A 23,836-nucleotide genomic window follows, 5' to 3' on the forward strand; every position below is an offset into this window, starting at 1 on the left:
CATTTCTAAGTAGAATTCTGACAGTGGAGTCTGCGTGGGGCCCTGCGGTTGGAGTCACTTTTCCCAACCTCATCTCTGATCACTTAGCCAAATGCCATCGGAGGCCAAGGGGTCAATCGCAGTTCTATGATGAATGCTGAGCTGCGCTTCGAGTGTTGCCAGGGTTTAGTGACCTCGCCCGGACTAGGAAAGCACTATATTGCGATTTAGTGGTGGGGACTGCTTCTGACCCACTAGAGGAGCAGCTACAGTTTTCGGAGGGAAGTGGAATTAGGCGCCAGGCGAGAGTTATATAAATAATTCTGAATTTTCTCTGACCTGGTGATTGATTCGCAATGCACTATGCCTCAATGACATGCTCTTCAGGATTGGTTGGACTATCGACACCTTTTACCCATGTTGCCTAGAGGATGAGGTGGAAACGGTTGAACATGCATTCTTCAACTGCTCTAAGCTGTGTGAATTCTGGACATATGTCAGTGGGGTAACGGCTCACATCGTCTCCGAGCAGACGATGTGCCTGGATTTGGAGTCAGTGGTCTACAACATGGATCCATTGTTGTCCAGAAAGGAATGAATGGTGTTTCTAGTGATCTTAGGCATAGCTAGACTAGTAGTGTGGGTTTTACGCATAGAGATAGTGTGTGGGAAGTCGCCACCTTCTCATTACGATTTGATTTTGTATTTTTAGGATCAGCTTAAAATCAAAATCAGATGTGATAGGAAGTTGCCTCTCGCGATATTGAAATTAGGTGGATTCACACCTCTAGCTTCACACCATCCTTAGGTCCCGAAAATTAAAGACCAAAAGAATTGTCCCTTAGTCAGTTGTGTGAATGAGTAACGTCCCCCATTTATTTTAGGTGTTAGAATACTTCCAGAATGTCCTTCCCCATCAAAGTTATTTTCATCCCTTGACCTGTTTCCATGGTATTCTTTTTGGAGGTCACTGTACCCTAAGGACCCCCCCACACACACCTTTTGCCCATAGACTACCAACTCCCTCTTAGGAAGTGTCGTTCTTGTTTTTGGCTATAGCTGTAAAACAGCGAGTGCTTCAGCAACTAGAGTAGATTAGTTAGTTAGCATTTTGTTTAGTTCATGTTATTTTTCTTTATTTAAGGCTTAGGCATATCCCATGTTTATTTAAGGCTTAGGCATATCCCATCCCCCATCATTCGACATTTTTTTCCTTTTTGATTTCATGTACAATCTTTGTTTTCTCTTAGTTTGTATAGAAATGTTTTGATTTTTTTTTCTTTTGCTCAATAAAAAATTGTTTTTCTTGTTTTTGTATATGAAAATGTTTATTATGTTGTTGTAAATAAAATTTGGAAGAACGTTCATGCGTGTGGGAATCTTAAATAGCTTAAGGCCACAAAGTCAACGAAGTATTATAGTGAGTGATAAACTAGCTTAGGGAATAGACAAAGTGGATGACCCCGACCCTCATTCCCCCCCATTCCCTTTTGGTCTCATACCACATTGTTTTAGGAACCCCTCTCATTCTTTGTTACATATTTTAAATAAATAAAGTATTATATAAAAAAATAGGGGGACTTGGCAATAAAGAAAAAAAGAAAAGAAAGAAAGAAAAAAAAAGGGCCTGGCCTTTCGTGCCAGGACATCTTGAAGGTTATCAGCTTTGATCAATGTGAGGAAAACACCTCCCACACACATTAAAAAGGGTAAACATCATAAAAGATGCTGGCTGAGAGAGAAATCTTAAGTTTCAAACAAAAACGAGATGAACTAACCCCCATGAATGACAGACATGGGTTGTTTGGTTAAAGACGAGGATTCGCCTTTTATTTTTTTAAAGGAAGCAAAAAAATTAATCGTTGGATCTGGTTGCTGGTCGCCTGGAAGGCCGCACGTCACTGGAGGCTAAGGTCGGGAACAGGTACTCTAGACGTAGCGTGGTTCAGGGTTGTTCACTGGGTCTGGAATGATCAGCTGGATGTCAAGGCGGCCCGGAACGGATGGTGGACACTGAGATGGAAGGGTCAGTGTTTAGGAACGTGCAACACTGAGAACGGAGGCATCAGTGTTAAAGAACGTATGACACTGAGAATGGAGGGATCAGTGTTTAGGAACGGACAACACTGAGAACGGAGGGATCAGTGTTTGGGAACGGACAACACTGAGAACAGAGGGATCAGTGTTTACGAACGTACGACCGGCAGGGAGCCAAGTGCGAGCAAGGTGGCAGGTGAGGCTGCAGGAGACACCAAGGGCTGGAAAGCTGCAGGAGTGATCTGGAGGCGCTGGAACGAGCTGAGAGGCACCAAGGGCTGGAAAGCTGCAGGAGTGAGCTGGAGGCGCTGGAGCGAGCTGATAGGCACCAAGGGCTGGAAAGCTGCAGTAGGTGTATCAGAATTTTGGGGGGAATTTTTGACACCCCTAACACAAAACTGCGAATAAAATATAAAAAACTTGTAATTTCTCTTATTAAAGTGGGTTGTTTATTTTCTTTATGGGATATACTTCCAAAATAAACTAATAAATAGATAGAAATATTAACAATAGAAATATTACTTTTATTATTTATAAAACAGTATTTACAAAGTATAGGCATGGGCAACGCGCACCTTCAATGACGCCATTTTTTTACGTAATGAAATCAATTGAAATTTACAAGTTAAATTTTTCTCAATTTTTAAACTTCTTATCAAAATTTTTTTAATGGTTCAATTTTTACGATATTTTCAGGGTCAATGTAAAATTTTATGCTCTTTCCAATAAACCAAATTTTAGACAAACGTTTTTTTGTGAAATTCACCCCCCCCATTTTGAAATGTCTATTAAAATTCATATAATTAATTGATTCACCAAAGTTTTATACATCACAAATTGAAGATAAAAGATCAATAAATAAAATATTCAAATTTAAAACAAAAAAAAGAAGTGTTTTTTAGAAATTTACCTGTAAAGTTCAAATTTTAAAACTTTGTTATTTCAAAAACCATGTCGATTTTCTCGTTTTCTTTTTTTTGTGTGTGTGTGTATGGAAGCTTATTTTAGGTTTACATAATTCACTTAATATTGGCCGATGACAACATTTTTTCCTATTTTATCCAATGTTTTTTTTTTCGATATTAAAAAAAAATTTCCAGTCGCTGAATAAGAATTTCAATATATTAAATCAAGAATTCATGTATTTCTTTAAGAGATTAAAAAAAATAATGGAAAAGTTGTTGATCCATGGAGTTGTGAGTGGTCAAAATCCATGAATGAAATGTGTGTATTTTGTATGTACAGTAGCACCTTATCGTCGATAGCTTGTTAAGAGAACATTCTACCCAGTTAAAGTGGAAATGAAATATTGCACAAACTAGCTCTGTGTATCCACCTACGACTAAATACCGAGCGGGATAGCCTCCTTCTATCACATCTGATTTTGATCTTAAGTTGGTGTTTAAAATACAAAATCAGATAGTAATGAGAGATTGGATCCCCCCCTAGCCCTATCTCTATGCGTGATGTCCACACAACTAGTCTAGCTACGCCTAAGATCGCTAGGAACACCATTCGTTCCTCCCTAGGCCACAGCAGATCTGCGTTGTAGACTACGGATGCCAAATCCAGCCATGTCACCTGGTCGGGAACGATGCGAGCCATGACCTCGCTGACATACGCCCAGTATTCTCATAGCTTAGAGCACTCGAAAAAAGCGTGTTCAACAGTTTCCTCATGCTCCTCCTCGCACCAAAGACAATTTGGATTGGTCTTGTCGTCGTAACTGTGACGCTTGTCATTAAGGACAAGCGCGTTCCTAACCAGTCGCCAGGTCAGGGAAAACTCGGAGTTGTTGAGGTAATCCCAGCCTGGCACCCAATTCCACAGAGAGCGCACCTCCCCTTCCAACAGCTGCAGCCACTCCCCCAGTGGGTCTGACGCAGTCCCCTCCACTAACTCCCTGTAAAATGCCCTTCTCGGCTGGCCAAGGTCACTGGACCCCGGCAACACTCTGAGCACTTCTCGGCATTCGTCGTAGAACCGCGGCTGCTTTCTCGGCTTGTGTCTACTTTCGACTGAGTGATCGGGGATGAGGTCGGGAAAAGCTCTACCGACAACAAGGCGCCACGCAGATTTCTCTATCAAAGTTCTACTCAGGAATGCCAGCCTCTCGGCCTGTTTGTGGCTCATCAAATCTGGCATCCCCAAGCTCTCATCAATTGGACGTTGAGTACAGACCTGTCTACGGACGAGCAGCTGCCGCCCATTCCACAAAAGGGAAAAGAGCAACCGGGTCAAAGCCGCAAGACAGTCCGCAGGCAGTGGAAGTACAGCCAGCTTGTAAAGTATGAGCGGAAAGACGTACGTAACACACGCCTCCGATCTACCTTTGAGGGATAACCCCCTCCGAAGCCAAGTCCTCACTGACGCTCCGACCTTTGCCTGTACCTCCGACCAGTTTTTGTCGAGCTGGAGGCCCAGTCCGAACCAAACTCCAAGTATGTGCACCAAGCCGTCTGTCCAGCCATAAGAGCCCGGCGGTGCTAAAGAGCCTTGCCAGGCAGCCAACGGACTTGCTAAGATTGACAACTGCTCCTGTGATTTGTTCGTACCGCTTGAGTGCCTTAATCACCGCGAATATGTCATGATGGCTCGACACGCACACGGTGACATCATCGGCAAACGCGGATACCCTGGCCTGCGCACCGCCAGGCAATTCAATACCGCGTAGGGCCAGTCCAGTCTCCCCAGTCCTCAGCTTGCGCAGGAAAGGTTCTAACGCGAGGACATATAACAGGGAAGACAAGGGGCACCCCTGGCGCACCGACCGGGAAACAGCGAACGGCGCCGATTACACCCCATTCACCTGCACGACTGACGTCGGCCGAGCATACAGAATGGAGATCCATCTGCGGAAGTCAGGCCCAAAACCGCCAGCCTCCAACACAGATCCCAAGAAGCGATGGTCCACCCTATCACCCTTGGACTGATCCAAATTGATCAGCGCGGCTTCGGTGTCGTCTTCTAAGTTTTCTATGATCGTGTGAATCAAGTGCAGATTGTTTTGAATTGATCTCCCCTTCACAGCGTCTGATCCGGTCCAAACAAGTCAGTGATAACGACCTGCAAACGATTCGCAAGAACTCTGGCCAAAATTTTGACATCCGCATTTAAAAGCGTGATGGGCCTATAGTCATCTAACCCCCCCGACACACCCGTCCTTCTTCTGAAGAAGCGTGACCACTCCCTTGGTAACCTGACTCGGGATGGATCGCGTGTTGAACCAGTGGTTAAACACGTTTGTCAGAATGGGAACGAATATGTGCGACAGCCTCAAGTACAATTCATAGGGCAGACCATCGAGTCCGGGTGATTTGTCGTATCCAACCGGCTTCAACGCAGCAACGACCTCACACTCTGCAACCCGACCATCACAACTAGCCGCTCGGGCCACTTTCAGGCGGGGCGAGCCAGCTAAATAGTTATTAAACTCCTGGACGCGGAGCCTGGACAGCTGTGCGAAGCGATCCTTGAAGTGCACCCAAAACCGCTCGCAAATCTCCCAAGACGACACAAACGAGCGCCCTTCCGGGCTTTGGATTTCTCAGATGTAATTAACTAATTTGTGCCCGAGTGAAGTTCTACGCTCTGAAGCGGCTATGTTCACGGCTTCGTTGGACACCTTACATAACCTAGCCTTAGTTACCTAGCCCTGATACCGCTCGCTAGCCGAACAGTTCCGGTTCCACTTGGCTAGTTCTATCTCTAGGGTGTCCCCACACCCCGGGCCAACCTATCCTCTAGACGCTTCTTTGCCTTGGCCTTATTTATGCGAGGCGCTGGCCGTACTTGACAGAGAAGTCCCTAATGCTAGCTTTGGCACTAACCCACCACTTATTCCCGGTTACCCCCACTTCCCCCACTAGCCCCTTCTTAATATGATCGACCAGCTTTTCCCAGAAGTCGGCCAAGGAGGTGTTCAACTTCCAGTACCCGGCCAGTTTGTACTTCCTATCTAAGTTGATCCGAGCCACAAGTAGTTTGTGGTCGGAGCGACCTAACCAGTGGAACGTGGGACAGGTAGTATAATCGAGGGTGCCTCTTCTGACTAGCAACCGATCCAAGTATGTACTCGGGCCAGAGGGCCTATTAGAGAGCCACATCCACATCTCCCGCCCCGAATGATTCACCCGGAATCTATCGACCAGATCGCACGAAGCCATCAGATCAGACAGACTGGTGTCACACTCATCCGTCCCGCTAGTTCCGCCCACCTTATCTATCCTGGGATCAAGGATGGCATTCCAATCACCCACTAGTACTAACCATTCCGAACCCCCGAGAAACACCTCCAACCGCCGAAAAAAGGAAACCTGCTCTCGTGTGGTATTAGGCACATAAACCGTGATGACTCGAAACGATCTATTTTCAACGTCAACATCGGCCACGACAAGTCTGCCATCAGCATCCGCGTGCACAACGCTAACCACTGCAGAAAGAGTGCGTCTAACTAGCAAGACCGCCCCCCCCTACTATGATGGTCACAGAATGCTGAAAAGACATCGTAATGCCCCTCCAGCACCCGTTGATCATCAACTGAAACGAAGTGAGTTTCTTGCAGCGCTGCCACATCTATGTTCATGGACATGAGGTCACTCATTACCCTAGCCGCTTTGCTTCAGCACCTCATGCCCCTCACATTCAGACTAGCTAGGCTCAAGTACGTAGCCATTATGCCTATTCAGTGTCAACCACTGGCTTGAAGTCTTTTGCAGTTAGGATGCCACAGGATTGGGCGAGGTTACCCGAAAGCAACTCGGACGTGACTCGTCCGTCTCGCGTAATTCCCCCGACATCCAGCGGAAAGGTTAACTTTATGGCCCTATAGAACGAAGGGTGGACGTACAACGGGACCCTCCCCTCGCACCTATTTGCCAACTGTTTGAGGGAGTCGTGCTCCTCCTCCACCAACTTTGTGTTCTTGATTGCCGTTTTCGCAGCCTCTATCATGTTCCACATGTCCTTGGTGCGTCCCACCCTCGTGTGATGCACAAAGGTCATGAGTAGAGGAGCGTTTTTAAAATGAGTAGGATCTGCAGTCGATAGACTGTCCACTGTCTCCAGCTTCTGGAGTGGCTTCAGGAGCCTCCTCTGCCTGGGGTTTATTTTATCGGCAGCATGGTGAGGATCCACCTCACAGATCCGGTCTCCGGGGAGGAAGGAGAGCTTCCTGGTCTTTTCTCTCCTTATGGGAGAGGACGATGCCGATCTGCGGCTAGTTGGTGTTGCTGGCCTCTCCCTTGACAAAGAATGGGCGCCAGCTGAGGGTGTATTGAATAGGGGTGGGGATTTTGGTTCAACAGAGGGGGTCTGGGATTCGGGGGGCTGAATCGTAGACAGTCTTCTCTAGATGCATGGGGGAGGGGGAACGGGACCCAGCATCCTTGGTCTTCTTGGCCTTTTTCAAATCTTGTTTCCAGCATTCTACAACGACTGCTGGGCTGTTGCTGACTACCTGCTCCCCTTCAGAATCTGATGAGAAGACCGGATTCTTCCTTTTCAAGGACGACGACTGCAGATCCTTTATCGTGTTCTGAGATTGCGGCTCTGTGCACTTGGTGGAGGAGCCACGTGACGACCCTGTGGGAGCCTGCTTACATTGTTCTTGCAGGGGCTGCTCTTTTGGTTTAGATGGGGTCTTTGCCGATCTTCGTGATACAACTTTGTTCCAGTCCTGGCTTTCTTCTGTGCCCCCTCCGGCTGGCTTTTCAGGGGCTGTTGGTGCCATTGCCTCAGTTGTTCTGGTTGTTGTTTTAGTGGAAGCAGGGGCGCCCGTAGGAAATATTTTGGGGTAATTCCTTCATCATATACCTCTGCTTCAAGCAATGCCAACAGCTTGACCGCCGACCTTCGACAATGACGCTCATTATCCAGGTCTCGCATCTGTGCAAAGCGGGGATTTTATCGAAGCTGGTGCGGTCCACCCTCATTTTGAGTTTGTAGTCCCCCAATAACAGATTACGGGGACCATGCACTGGAACCATAGCTTCGACGTCCCCATACTGGCTCATCACAGCCCCGAGCTGCTTTGAGTCTATATAACAGGGGGCGCCAAGAATGGAGATGTTAGTGTGTCTCTTACTCAGATACTCTGGCTTGAGGCGCAAATAACCCCACCCCAAGTTGGTCCTGGACAATCTAACCGCGTCTTCTTCCGTGGGCAAAATAAGATCCCACGTCCCATAGGCTCTTCTGCAGATGTATGTAGCTGGGATACTCAGCTCCCCCAGCATCTAAGCCATCACTTCCCTCGAGACCCCAGTCAAGGAATTTTTCTTAATAGTCAATAGTGACTAGAGATACTATCCTTCTCTCTAGTCTGGCTATTGTGGTTGGCAACGGCTTAATGATGTTGCCTTCCATCAGATCCTTATACATCGTATAGTATAACCGACGGTAGTCCTCAGGTGCCAACTGAGACTGAGGCCCCCAGGTTCTTTCCTGTGTTGCCGGTCGCACTGGTGTATTTGGGGGTGTCCTGCTGGAAGGTGGCAGTGTTCGTTGTCCGGAAGGAATCGTGCTGTCCAGGGATTCCTGGGTGCCCGGAAGCGCCAGCCAATCAGAAGGCTTCTGTGCTGGTGACGTCACAGTGGCCCCAACTGCCCAATTCTTGTGATCAGGGTGAGCGGCCCCCGCCTTCCTTCTCTTGGAGTGCGATCGCCTTGCTCCCATCTGGGCTGACTTTTTACTTCTAATGTCATCATCGCAACTGTCATAGTTGCTGCTGCTGCTACTCAGCTCCATGTCCCTCTTTAGGGTCTGCGATAGCTTCAGGTCAAGACCAATGATGCTGTTGACAGCCTGCTCCCGCATTCTTAATTGCCTGATCTGGGTCGGTGGTTCTCAACTGCGAGAATTCGAGCGAACCCGAATGTTTCAATCCCGGCCCCAGGAGTACGCTCTTCCTCTGGGTCGGGGGGCTGACAGTTGAAGCCCTGGGTCTCTCCCACCGAGCTGGATCATCTCTCCCAGCTGGCCTAGCCCTACTGCTGCTGGGGACGGCAACATCAAAAGAGTCAGAGTAGCCTAATGCTCTAAACTCTGCTTCTAGAGTGCGGGGGAGGGGAGGCAGTACTCGTACTGGCCTTAGGGGCGTGGCTCTTTATGGGGCCTGTTCCGATGACCGTGTCAGGGACACGGGCGGCAGAACCCGGGCTAGGCAGAGTAACGGAGCCCAGACCGCAGGGAGTGGGTGGGACAGTTGTGAACCCTAGTCCAGTGTTCAGATTTGACCATGAAGGCCCCCTCTGAGAACCGGACCCCAGGCTAGGCATTGCTGCACTGGAGCCTGGACCAGCTACTCTCCTCTTCCCGGAGCTAGACCCGCCGATTTGAGCTCGGGTTTGACCCGCAACCACACCCTACGTAGCTCGGCCAGCTGCTTAAGTCAGCCCGAAAAGAGAACCCTAAAATCTGCAAAAAATATAAAGAAAGAGACAGTTAGTCGCCCCCAAAAAGGGGGCAAGCAGACCAAGGAAGCAAGAGAGATGCTTCCTCGAAGAAAACTCAAAAGAACTAACGCAGGACACGATAGTATAGTGGGGACCGCCTGAGAACAAATCCCTGGGCGAGTTTTTATTTATCATAAAAATTGTGTGTACATTTTTAAAGCATACAACAAGTGTCAGACAGGCGTTATATAACAAAAAAGAATGTTACAATTTTATGATTAGGCATGAAGCCCGAAGGGAATGGGGTGGGGAGGGGTGTCGGGGGTCGTCCACTGGTCTATTCCCTAAAACTAGTTGCAATCACCCCAATACCGCATTCACTCCATGAACTTAAGCTATTTAAATTCTACCCAGAATGAGCTATATTCATTTTGCCGGCGTAATATTAGTGAGGTTGGTCCCCATGAAAACAAACAAACGACTCTATTTAATCCTTGAACGAAATTTATGCACTCAAGAGTAGATTGGGAGTTTGTTGATTCCATCTAAATTAATTTCGTCTAAAGGGTAAAAATTAAATTGCCTGTTTTGTTGATATATGTTCGTGCATTTCACTCGTGCTTAGCCGCATGTTTTACTCGTGTTTTTGTCGAACGTTTCACTCGTGGGTGGTGAATGCACTCGTGTTTGGAGAATTTTTCACTCGTGTTTGGCGAACGTTCATTTCACTCGTGTTTAGCCGGTAAGAGAAGGAGTGGGGGCGAAGAAAGAAAGGAGAAAAAAAAAATGGGGGCGGTGATTTGAAACCGCGACAAGTCTCTCGTCAACAGCTTGTAGTAATTAATGACAGGCCCTGTAACTCTCACGTCGGTCTCCTTTCTCTGAAATGGTGTTTTTTGAAACACCAATTTCAACCTCTCAATAAAGGACGGTTGAGAATTTTACGTCGCTCGCTGGGCCCGACGGAATTCCAAAAAACAGGACTTCACTGTCCGAAGTCTTCTTTGGAATTAATTAGAAAAGGATCACACAAAACTGATTGGGATTGTCCAGCCAATCAGCGTTAAGCAATGCTGATGGCTACCAAAAAAAGGGAAGTCATTAATAGAGAGAGAGAAAGATAGAGAGAGTGAGTGAGTGAGTGACAAAGACGTACTCGTATTCGCCAGCTGCAAGCTCCAACCACTGGTAGTAGAGGTCAAGATGAGGAGGGGGGTAGGGGTTAAGTGAATTTTACAAGTTGGCGAAAATGCTGACAACCCCATCCTTCCCTTTTGCACTGATAATGGTGAAATCCTTAAGAAAATAAAATTCCGACAAATTCAAGAGAACCAAAAATACGGGGGAAGGGGAGGGGGTACTCTCTTTCTTTTGTATTGAATAAAGATTTTAAAATAAGTTTAACCACATATCCAGCTAGGTAAAAAACGAACACTCCGAAAAATCAATTTTATCCTTTAAAAAACAGTAAACAAGTAAAAATATTTCTAAAAAATATTATAGGGTAGTCTTTTCTAAAAACCGCAACCCAAGAATGGTCATAAAATATTTTACAATCAATATTTATTCAATAATAGACCAGTTTTCCTACCTAGCAAAAACGGACGAGGCTTCCATGGACAAATATTCCGTGGACAAGTTTTCCATGGACGAGTTTTCCTAAATTCGGCAAAATGATAGGGAAACAGTTTTGAAAGCCGGTTTATCGTATTTTTTTAAAGGTTTCTGATTACTTTTTTTATTATATTTGAAAGATTAAGCTTAAAGTTAATTTACAAAAGGAAAAAAATATTTGTACACGTGAAAAAAGTTATAATGAAAAATGTTTTCATAGAAACATTCAGACTCTGACAAATTCAGCTAAATTCTGAAGTTAAATAAATTAATTGTAAAAATCCCTTGAAAGATAAATATTAGTTTTCTGGGCCTATATTCTCAACACCTTGGTTTTGCCCTTGGCAGGATGAAAGAAAACAATCAGAAATTACAACAGGCTCACCTTTAAACTTCAATGTAAATTTTATTAAAGTAAAAAGATTCAAATTGCAAAAGATGTGTCATCATAAGCTATCTGCTGGTAACACCTGGAAAGGGTAATAGTTCATAGTTTATCTTTGCGTAATGCTAGATGCAATACTCCGCTGTCGAAGAAAAGCTGCAACAGGTCAATGAGTTAAGTGATGTCTTCCAAAGATGAATGCTGCTAGTCCGGCAGTCCTTGTGGAGTTCACTGTGCATAACGATCCAAATGACAAACAAAGGTCAGGTCAAAATGTAAACCTTAATTTCATCTCTAAGAGACATTATGAGTAATAATGAAAGTCAAAGTTCACAGAGCACAACAGTGTGCGATGAATTTAATATTTCACCCAACATAAGGGCATTGTTGTTTGCAAATAATAACATTTCACCTCACATTCACATCATATTATGAGCCTCAATGAGACAAAGAGGTTTCAAGGCTACAAGCCTCGAGTGAGTTTTTGTACATCCATTCTTACTTAGTCTCTGGGAAAACTACTGAGCTGAAAAGATAAATTTAGCGCCAACCTCAACAGTTAGTAAGAACAAACAATCTGATAGGTTCAAACAAAATTGTGGACGGACAAATCAACTAATGAGGAGCCTGCTTATTTCTGCAGAATTTCTTATACACTGTCAAGGAAAGGAAGAAAAGGTAATGGAAAATCATTACTTTTTTAAATAAGATAATGATGTACTTTAAAAAACTGTCAAAAGTGACAGGTAAGAAATACTCAGTTATGAATTCAATGTGTGTCTGTCTGTTGCCAAATTCAAATTTTATAACCAGCAATTCTAGTTTAACTAAATGAGTTATCGATAATAAAGAGAAAGTGACTTTAATTTAAGTCAATGATGGAATACAAGAATTTATTTTGACATTTTGTCTGTACAACTGAGACAAACCCACTCACCTATGGTGTCCCACTGGTCAACCTCAACGCAACAGAAATGATACCAATTATCGCATAGGTGTTGTTCCATCATTGGCGATTGAACATGTAGGGCATGTAAATTCTGCTACTGCAGATTCAGAACCATATTTTACCTCAAGGGGATAAATATTTTTTAATGAATGAACCTGGACACACCCATACCTAAAAACTTTGATAAGAACGATTTTGTGCTTCAACATCTTTAATTTGGCGTCTACTTTAATTGACAGCAAATGGTCATCGTGCCAAATACGTCTAAATTTACTGACAAATTCATCCCTCAGTTCAAGGAACGCAAGAGTGTATTTTTATTAAGAGGTTCTGGAAAAAGATCCTCAGAACTATAATTATTGATAAGCAAGTGGGGGTGATAGCACGTTTGCAAAAAATGATTAGGGGTCAGAATATCTAGCTGAAATAAACGTGATTTCATTTACGTCATTTATGGCCTTTTGAACATCCAAAAGGGCGGTTAGGAAATCAAAATAACTGACTTTCCTCCTACCCAACAACTTTGACAGATACTGTTTAACAGTCTTAATCAATCTTTCTCATGCTCCACCATGACAAGCAGAGTAAAGGGGAATGGTATAATGAACAATAGTAGTTGATTTGAAATGTTCTTGAAATTGGCCGGAGACAAATACATCTGACAATACCTGACGCTAAGAATGATTTGGCATTGTTGGAATACACATGGGTGGGCACACCAAATAAGTTGGTGAACCTAATAAAGGCTAATAAGAATGAGTGTGTGCTCATGTCTGGCAGTAATTCCAGATGTATAGCATGCAAACTCATACAAGTAAACAATAGGGCGTACAATAAAATAAATACATATTAGATACGTTTGAAGCCAAAACAATGCATTATTACAAAATAAACAGATATTTATTTTGTTTGAAATTTATATAGAAATTTGTAAATATATTTCGAAGATACATTTCATTATCAATATGTCTTTCTTTCTTTTTTTTTTTTTGCTATGTTGTTGTTGGAGCATAGAATCAGTAGAAGTCATTTGTTGTTTTCATGATAGTCTTTTCAAATTTCATAATGCGGAATTCACAAGGAACACAAACCCTAACGTGATTAGGACGTACATTTTGACTTCCTGATTATTATTTTTGACAAAAAATGTCCAGTAAAATTTACACCAACCTGTTTGAATGGCTGGACAAAATTTACCCTATGAGAGGGCAGTTGATGGCCGGAGAGGCCCTTGCAGGGTAGAGAATTGATTCTCTTACATATAATACAGCTGCAGAAAATGTATTTCACCAAAAACCGGATAGCCTTAATTTGCTATTCATTTGAGTTTGTTCCTATATTAGCAACAATTCAAGTGAGATCCAATAATGATCAGTTTGGTCAGGTGATTATTTTTTCCTAACAGTATAGGAAATTTTACATCATATGGGAAAATATCAGAGTTCTGAATGCGTCCTTGGGTCCACATCAGTCTATCTTTATCTAGAAATAAGCTATTTGAAGGTTGTTTCAAATAATCCAATTCCAAGGGAAAAGTTTCATTTTGCATATGAGAAAAAAAGCAACAATTTAGCTCTTTTATAGGTGTCAGTACTTTGGTGTTGTAATTTATCACCAAATCTTAAAACTTTTTTTAAGACATTAATCGCCTTAGATAATGTGGAGAAATCAGATATTGTAATTGGTAAACGACTCTTGTCTGAACTAACTTCATCCGAGAACATACATGTTACGATTTTTTTGTTATTGTAAGGGTAAGGGAGATATAAGCCAGCAGATGCTAACTTGATTAAGCCAATCTGGTTCACAGATTCAAAATTTGAACACTTTGTAGGTTGTAATGCTTCTGGTTAAACGATCTGCTGGATTGTCCGGTGAAGTAACACATTTTAGGCTAACCTCCTCCATAGATTTGTTTATATTTATACGATTTTACACAAAAATATTCTTTTTTTGAACCTTTCCCGTTTAAAACACAGACAGGGCTACTTGTGCATCAGACACAAGAAAAAATGCTTTGATATTGATAGGAATTAGGGCCTCCAAAACCTGAGGAATAACTTTAAGGACCAGATATATAGCCATCAATTCTAATGTAAGGAGTGATTTCCCTTGAATGGGAGCCACCTTAGCTTTGGCAAATATCAAGGAACCCCTTGTTTGGCATATAAAGAGAATCAGTAAGCACGCTATCACAGAAACAAATAATTTCAACTGGGGAGTTCTCCAGGAATACACACCTGGGGAACTCAAAGTCCCAGAGATTGTTCAATTCTTTGGCGTGTATTTGCCACAAAGTCATAAAATCTTCAGGGACTTGCTGGTCTCATGATAAGTTATTTTTTCATAATTGACTGATAATAATCTTCCCCTGAAGAAGTGATGATAATGGATCATAAACACTCGAAACTGAAGATAATATACCATGTTTTGTTTTGACATTGTCGTCTATTACTGTGGGAGTAATTTTAAAGGAATATTTATACCCTAGCATCTTTTCATAGGTGGGGGAAGGGATGTAATAGTACCATCTTCCAACATTTTACTTTGCAAGCTCGTACAATTGGAATTGCAGGATTGAAGCTCAAAACCTGCTTCCTTTAATCTGTCACGGACATTGCTATAAACTGACTACTAGTGGTGACCAAATTGTCAACATAAAAGTTTTTGGAAATCGTGTGGTAGATATTTACCGGCATGGAATTTGAGTATAAAACTCAGTATAAATGGACTGTCATTAAAGCCAAATATAATTGTATTAAATCTGTAGGTGTACAATTACAGGTCTGTGGGGAATCCATATATAATTCTCACACGTTCCATGTGGAACCGAAAAGGATTCAATAACCCTCAGTCTTTATATTCTTTGAAGACCTGCATATAATCATCATACAGTCCTTTACTACTTAAGGACTGAGCAACTCTCTGCATTATTTGTAGTGAGAGCACATAATTGGATTCTACCTTAGGAAGAATTTTCAGAGTTCCATGATAGATCGATATAATATTTGCCGTTCCTAAGAACAATAGTCTTCTTGAAGGCATTTATTTTTTTTTCATCATTTTTTTCACCTTTTTGATTTCAATGGAGTCTAGGGATAAAAACATTCCACTCCATGTTCAAAAGCAGAATCGGCGAAAAACAGTGGAAGTACATCTTCATAAGTAGCAATGGGATTTAACACGCTATCAATTAAGTATAAATTGCACATAGGTAGTGCTTTAATAACTTCATCAAAGGCCAGTAATTCTTTCTTAACCTTTGCATTGAAATTCAAAAATTTAGGCCCCTCACCAAAGGGAATTATGTACTTGGAGAGTGTTCTTGCAGAACCTCCCAAACATTTAATTAAATGGAGATTATTTATCCATTGAATAAGATCCAGGCCTATTATTCCGTGAATAGTACCTATTTACTATGCCTCCCTACGGGACAGTGTTAGACACTAGGGTCGTTTTTTAATGTGGAGAAAAGGTACAAAAATAAAAATTGTCTCAGTCGTGAAGGACTGATCCTCCATTGAAAGAGAACAAGAAATGGAAGTGCAGAATCTGAAGAACAGATACTACACTTTGATATTGACCAAAAGGCCAAAGTAGACCCATTCAATTTAAAGCATCTAGGACAAAGACAAAAACCCTCCTTAGTCAATTTTGACGTGATCTCATCAAATTTCTCCATTTTGAATTTTAATCTTAAATCATTTGCAAACAAAGCAGAAAATGGAAAGTGATGCTGATATCCCAATTTAAGAGACATTTCCAGCTCTAAGTTTTAACGAATTAGTCCCCACAAGCGTATTTTTTTTTTTTTTTACACCACTTATCAAGGCCCGGAAGCCACTCAGGGATAAGGGTTATTGCAAGTACATTACGTTAGTGTGGAGATTTGATGAAGTGTTTACTTAAGGGGGTGGTTCATTAGGAATTTGTTAACCTTGGACTTGAAGACATCCAAGTTGTAGTCCGGTGGGAAGCAGGCAGACGGAACAGAGTTCCACAGGCATGCAGTTCTAAGAAAGAAGCCTTGATCATGGAATCCGCATTTTGATTTAGGCACAGATATAGAGTGGGGGAAATTTTTCACAGTGGATTCAGCTAGACGGGTGTTTTTCGTGAAAGATTGGCGAGGGGGGACCAGAGATTGGAGTTCAGATGAGCACCTGCCATGGAAATAACGATAAAACAAGGATAGGCTCGCAACGTCTCTTCTGTGGGAGAGAGGTTGCAGGGTAGAGAAAAGGGCATCCCCCACTAAGCCACAAAGTCTATTTTGTACTCTGTCAAGGCAGGATAGGCTGCTTTTAGCAGCTCCTGCCCAGATATGGCAACAGTATTCCATCCTTGGACGTACTTGGCTTTTATATAGATAGAGAATTGCATCAGTAGTGAGATATCTTCTGGAGTGGTAGAAGGATCCCACCATCTTTCCAGCAACCATGGCAACAGACTTGATGTACGTGTTCCATTTCAGATCAGGAGTAAAGGTCAAACCCAGAAGCTTGTCAAAACATGGGGCCTCACCCAGACAAGAGCCATCCATCACAATTGATGCCAGCTGGGGATCAGAGCGTTGATGATGTAAGGATAGAAGTTTGGTTTTGGATGCGTTAAAGGTAACCAGCCACATCTTCCCCCACTGAACTACGCGCTCGAGATCAGAGGAGAGAGAATCAGAGAGAACTTTGTCATTTACAGCCTTTGATGTGTTGCCGTAGATGGTCGTGTCATCAGCATAGATGTCAACGAATGATTTAAGTATGTGTTTAGGGAGGTCATTGATGTAGATCAGGAAGAGAGTTGGGCCCAGGATTGACCCCTGAGGGACTCCAGCATTTATATTGCAGGCCTCCGATTTTTGTCCATCTACCACTACTCTCATGAGCCTATCGGAGAGAAATGATTTAATGATTGAGAAAACATTTCCAGTTATACCGTAGCTGGAAATCTTGTGAAGTAGACCCTTAGGCCTTTGATATGTCAAGAGCAATTGCTCTAGAAAGGAAGCCTTTGTCAAGAGATTCACTAATCCTGTGGGATATTAACAGGCATTTCCACCATCACTGGTTTTAATTTATTCCTGGGACTTAAACGGTTTAATATTACCTCAGAAAAGAAGGATTTCTGGCTACCCGTATCCAAAAGACAATAAAAATAGACTGGGCACCCTTTCCCTTCATTGATATTTTGAATTCAGGAAATATACATTTTTCCTGCCCCAATAATATTGGCTTGGGACTTTTGGGGCACATAATAGAAAAATTGTTCTTAAAACTACAAACGGCGCAAGGGTAAAGAAAACCCTTTATTCCCTTGCAAACAGTCCAAGAGTGCTCACCTAGGCACCTGATATATAATTTGAGTTTTTTGGCTCTTATAATTTTTGAGTCAAAGTCCCGATATTTGGGACAAACTTTAGTCGGGTGATCAGTAACTCTACGTAATTTGCAAAATTTATTAATCTCACTATTAATGAGTTAATAAGAATTAATAAGTAAGTGAGAGACTTACTACTCTTTTTTACATTAGTGTGTTTAGGCTTGGAACTCATCACCATATTATATTTTGGATCCGAAGAAGAAGCCAACATTTTTGGCGGGCTATTTTCCTGTCGTGCACAACTAATGGTCGCCATCATAATATTTAAAATGTCAAAAGTGTACGACATGATGGAAGAAAGAGAAGGGAAATGTTCATTAGATTTATTCATTCTGTGTACACTGTTTGGAAATTTAGAGAACAGGATGTGAGCAATCATAGTTCCTGGCATAGAACCATCGGAAAAAAAAATCTGTATTAAAGGATTAGTCCATCTCAGTCAATTCTAGCTTAATGCTCTCGAGAAGAATTTTGAGGTCTTTAATTAGAAAAAATTGCACTGGTCGAGGAATAATATTCTCAAAAATTTTGTTCATTATCAAAGATGAATTTAAAAATTTTCCCTTCAAACAAGCCAAAGCCTGCTCATAATTTTCGGGATTTATATCAATAACTTTACCCTCGCTAAACCAAGTTACTAAATTCAACCTCGTTGGAACAATTTTAAAACTATATTACCCAAGCAACAGGCAAACAGCATTAATAAAAAATTACAATTAATAATTTTTTTTTTATATCATTATCTCCTAATCATGGGATATTCAATCATATTATCTTCATTTGATGAATAATGAAAAAAAAAATTTTTTTTCAAGTTACAATTTAATATTAGATGCTCCTTTTTTTTTGTTTTCCAATTAATAAGATGATAATGGTTTTTTTTTCGGTTACAATTTTAATAAGATGGACAATAGTTATTTATTTCAGTTACAATTCAAATTACGACAATCTAAGAACACTTCAAATTAAAAAAAATTCAACAATCCGACAAAAGAAGCGTAGACATTTATAGTGCAAGATAACAATTATAAGAAATTAAACTACAATTATAAATCAGCCTTATCTCTTTCAAGAAAAAAATGAAGAAGAGGGGAGGGGGAAAAAAAAATGTTTTTTTTGCAAAAATAAAAAACCCCAAAAAAACGATGTGAGATATTCTCTCATTTCGGTTTTGCCCTTGGCAGGATGAAAGAAAACAAACAGAAATCACAACAGGCTCACCTTTAAACTTCAATGTAAATTTTATTAAAGTAAAAGATTCAAATTGCAAAAGATGTGTCATCATAAGCTATCTGCTGGTAACACCTGGAAAGGGTAATAGTTCATAGTTTATCTTTGCGTAATGCTAGATACAATACTCTGCTGTCGAAGAAAAGCTGCAATGAGTTAAGTGATGTCTTCCAAAGATGAATGCTGCTAGTCCGGCAGTCCTTGTGGAGTTCACTGTGCATAACGATCCAAATGACAAACAAAGGTCAGGTCAAAATGTAAACCTTAATTTCATCTCTAAGAGACATTATGAGTAATAATGAAAGTCAAAGTTCACAGAGCACAACAGTGTGCGATGAATTTAATATTTCACCCAACATAAGGGCATTGTTGTTTGCAAATAATAACATTTCACCTCACATCAGGGCATTATGAGCCTCAATGAGACAAAGAGGTTTCGAGACTACAAGCCTCGAGTGAGTTTTTGTACATCCATTCTTACCTGTTGTCTCTGGGAAAATGTAGCAGAATTAGCAGTAACCAAAATGAGAAATAGAGAGCTTACCTCGGATACGTCTGTTTTGGGCTGAGTGAAAGAGAGAGTTCCAAGATGGCGTCCATGGGCTTTTATTAGCGCTTACCCAATGTAATTATCGTTGAATCACGTCTGCTCTCACGCGATTATGCAAATATGTCGTTCCCGGCCGCTATAAAGGCAAGACACTGGAAAGGAGAGGGAGCGTTCTGCAGATTGTGTGTAGGTGATTCTGGCGAGTAGATTGCGCTTGTTACGACCCATGTGTCTGCGAGAAGCGAGTTTTTTGTCCCGTCTGTTTTTATTTGTATTTTTTTTTCTTTGTTTGTTTTGCCTACTACATTTTTGTTTCAGAAAACTACTGAGCTGAAAAGATAAATTTAGCGCCAAGAATAGCCTCGGCAGTTAGTAAGAACAAACAATCTGATAGGTTCAAACAAAATCGTGGGCAGACAAACCAACCAATGTGGTGCCTGCTTATTTCTGCAGAATTTCTTACACTATTTCAAAGTCGTAAAGATCTAAGATATTGAATTAAAATAAAAAAATATATCTTAATCACCCCCAGCCCCAAGTCGTCTAAGTATGGATTCTATGGAAGCCCAAAATATCAGTAAGTCAAAAGGCTGTCTAAAAATGACATCAGGTAGTGAGAGGCAGGTAAGGAGTGCAAAATGGACTTGTTTTCTTTCACCTCCCCAGCTTGTGCATCTGTACATTCATATTGTGAACGTTTTTCTTTCTTTCTTTTTATTTATGCAATCACCACTTATCAAGGCTCAGAGGTCACTCGAGGATAAGGCTTAATGAGTGTACAGTAATCAGTTGGACAATATAGTAATCCTTAATAATGGAAATTTGGTAAATTTGTTAACTTAAGTGAAACGGCTCATCAAAAACTTGTTTACGTTGGACTTGAAGACAACCATGGGGAATTATTGATAGTATTTTCAGTGAGACGAGTGTTTCTTGTGAAGTTTGCCAGGGTGGGGCCATAGACTGGAGCTCAGTCGAGCACTTGCCATGAAAATAACGATAAAACAAAGACAAACTCGTAACATCTCTTCTGTGAGAAAGAGGTTGCAGGGAAGAGAAAAGGACATCTCCTACGAGGCTATGAAGTCTATTTTGAACTCTGTCAAGGCAGGATAAGTCCTTTTTAGCAACTCCTGCCCAGATGTGGCAACAGTACTCCATCCTTCAACGTACTTGGCTCTTATACAGATAGAGAACTGCATCAGCAGTGAGATATCTACTGGATCGATAGAAGGATCCCACCAATTTTTCTAGTAGCCTTGGTAACGGATTTGATGTATGTGTTTCATTTCAGATCAGGAGTAAAGATGAAGTCCAGAAGCTTGTCAAAACATGGAGCCTCCCCAAGACGAGAGCCATTCATTTCAGTTGATGCCAGATAGGGATCAGAGCGTTGATGATATAAAGATAGAAGCTTGGTTTTAGATGCGTAAAAAATAACCAGCCACCTCTTTCCCCATTGTACTACATGCAGAGAGAGAGAGAGAATCAGAGTCGTTTACTTGGTCTTTGATGTGCTACCATAGATGGTAGTTTCATCAGCATAAATGTTTACAAATGATGTAAGGATGTGATTTGGAAGATCATTAAATGTAGATCAGGAAGAGAGTTGGACCCAGGATGGACCCCTGAGGGACACCAGCATTAATACTGTGAGCTTCTGGTTTCTGCCCATCAATCACTACTCTTATGAACCTATTAGAGAGAAATGATTTAATAATTTAGAAGACATTTCCAGCTATACTGTAGCTGGAGATCTTGTGAAGTAGGCCTTTATGCCATACCCTATTAAAGGCCTTTGATATGTCAAGAGCAATTGCTCTAGAAAGGTAGCCTCCGTTGAGAGATTCGCTCATTCTACGAGATATAAATGTAAGCACATCTGCTGTAGATCTAGCAGAACGGAAACCATATTGCATGTCACTAAGAAGGTTATTTTTGCTGGGATGGTTGATTACTTCTGTATTTAACACAGATTCCAGCAACTTACTCATGACGCACAGAAGACTTATTGGCCTGTACTGAGAGGGAGATAACAGATCACCTGAATTCTTAAATACAGGGCATACTGATGAGATTTTCCAGGGTGATAGGAAGCAATTCTCCTTAAGACAACGTTTAAAGTTTTGTAAGTATGGGCGCTAGTTCTGGTTGAAGTCTTTTGAGTACTATAATTGAAATATCGTCAGGGCCAGCTGCTTTACTGGAATCAAGGTTTTTGATTAGCTTGGCAACATTATGTACAGATTTGTATATCACATAGCATGTTTTTTGATACAGGAAGAAATATTGGGGGTTGGTGGCCTTGGTCGCAAAGGGTAGAATTAGCTGCAAAGTTCTTTATTTAATGTAACATGTTTATTCAGCTCGAAAAACAGTGTTTACTGATGTATTGGAAAATTAAAAAATGGTGCCCGACTCTTGCTTGAACGTAGTAAGTGTGGGAAAATGAGTTAAAAATAAGAAACTATAAAAAATACCGAATATATGTCAGCCTCTGTTACGGTAACATATTGAGTGAGTTTCTAACAGTATTTTGTATAGTTTTTTTTAATTTTTAACTCAATTTCCCAAACTTACCATGTTCAAGAGAGAGCCGGGCGCCATTTTACATTTTCCAATACATCGATAAACGCTGTATGTTTTTTGAGCTGAATAAACATGTTACATTTAATAAAAACACTAAAAAAGTATCCAGTTAGGTAGTGTGAGAAATTCCATTTACATCGCCATGTTTCTTGTTTAAGCCGCCTACACAGTTCTAGTAGACGGCCCATGATTGGTTAGTTTGTATGAGTTGTATTGCCGCCCTTTTTTGTATCATGCTTTTTTTTCAGTCCACGTTAAACACTCGTCAGGAAAAGGACTCACTAGGACAGTTCCAAGAATGGAGCTGCCACAATTTCTTCATGTTATATCACCAAAATGTTGGTAAACAAAGGACTTAAATCTCTACAAGCAGAGACACCTTTATATTGTGTCGAAGATATCCTAATTACAGGATGGCATCCTTTGAACATTTTCTTCATCTGGTAAATATTGGAATTTTTCTCAATTTAATTAGTCCCAAGGGACTCGCTTTATGCCTAATTATAGGCACCAGCATTCTTGCCAAACACACCATGAATCCTTTTAAGGAAATGAACTAACACTCCAACAATAGGAGTTTAACTACCGGCTCCCTGTTTAAGGAGGCAAAACTTGCCCACCATTTTGTAATGGACTGTACCAGGATGAATAACTTTTCTTTGCTGTTATTATTGAATAAATTTTGAGTTTTAAAGGTATGGCTTTTGTAATTTGTGGATTTATTTTACCTCTGCCAGAGAGTATTGAGTTTGTGAGAATTAAATTTCTCACAGTAGAAAAGTAACTTATCTTGCCCTTGATAGCATTTATTTGTTATATATTTGTTTTTTGACAATTTTTTCGAATCTATGTGTATAGTAATACAAACCCGATTTCGTTGATACGGATTTTACGGGCTTTTTTCGCAATGTTTCTGAAAAAATTAGTTTTGTTTTTTTATTGTTATAAATTACAATGCTTTATTTTCATAATACATTCATTTTTTTTTTTTTTACTACTGAAAATTATAACTTTAGTAAAAGTGTGTTTTTTGTTTAAACAAAATGCAGTATAACCCAACTTCTTTGTGCCCTTCAACTCTCTTATATCCGGGTCACACCTATATCCGGTGTTCTTACACTGTACATTAACACAGGCTCTAATTTGGGACCAAAGAAAATCCGTCTTATATCCGTTTTTCGTATATTCGGGTCTCTTATATCCGAGTTACACTGTGAAACATTTAAGATTCAATGGGTTCATTATATTCGGCGATCACTATTCAATAAATACTGAAAATGTTATTATAATGGGTGAATTTTTAAGTAAAGGGAGAGGTCAAAATGTTCATACATTTTGAGCATCGTCTATCTAGCACGTACTTAAAAGGAAATGAAACTACTTTTCGTCGTGTTAGGGTTAGAGGCAATTTTAGGTACTCTATCATAATTTGACCCAAATTCTCGTGATTTCCCATCAAGCCCGGGTCAGGCGAGACCGGCAATCATCGGTGTCAGCCAAGCAGCGTAACAGACGCAGACTAAGGAAAAAAAGCAAAACAAACCAAAACAAAACAAAACAAAAATACAAATGCAAATTATCAAAAAATAACAAAAAACCTACCTTGAAAAAAGCAAATATGTTGGTGCTAATGCAGAGAGTGATCCGCGCTATTTTTTAAATCGTATTTCTAAGTTTAATTAAAGTTTTATGATATGTTTTTTTTATTCAATTGTAAGGTTAAAGTACAG

The 23,836-nt window shown here is 41.1% G+C and overlaps 1 protein-coding gene across 1 annotated transcript; it reads right to left on the bottom strand.

The window, feature by feature from the left end:
• Nucleotides 1-1,799: 1,799 nt before the first annotated feature.
• Nucleotides 1,800-23,836, bottom strand: LOC145293151 (uncharacterized). The gene is made up of 2 exons (XM_080139583.1): nucleotides 19,512-23,836; nucleotides 1,800-2,414 (listed from the first exon to the last, which is right to left on the bottom strand). The coding sequence occupies exons 1-2, from the start codon at nucleotides 19,565-19,567 to the stop codon at nucleotides 2,159-2,161; spliced, it is 312 nt and encodes a 103-aa protein (XP_079995709.1). The 5' UTR covers nucleotides 19,568-23,836; the 3' UTR covers nucleotides 1,800-2,158.

Source organism: Euprymna scolopes, chromosome 14, assembly GCF_053919585.1.
Source record: "Euprymna scolopes isolate OS-2025 chromosome 14, ASM5391958v1, whole genome shotgun sequence".
NCBI lineage: Eukaryota > Metazoa > Mollusca > Cephalopoda > Sepiida > Sepiolidae > Euprymna > Euprymna scolopes.

What these genes read in the sequence shown, in the direction of transcription:
- LOC145293151 (XM_080139583.1), bottom strand. Translation starts at nt 19,567, where the DNA reads ATGGACGCCATCTTGGAACTCTCTCTTTCACTCAGCCCAAAACAGACG. An exon ending in CCAAAACAGACGTATCCGAG is followed by an intron (nt 2,415 to 19,511) that starts GTAAGCTCTCTA and finishes TTTTATTCGCAG; the next exon opens with TTTTGTGTTAGGGGTGTCAA.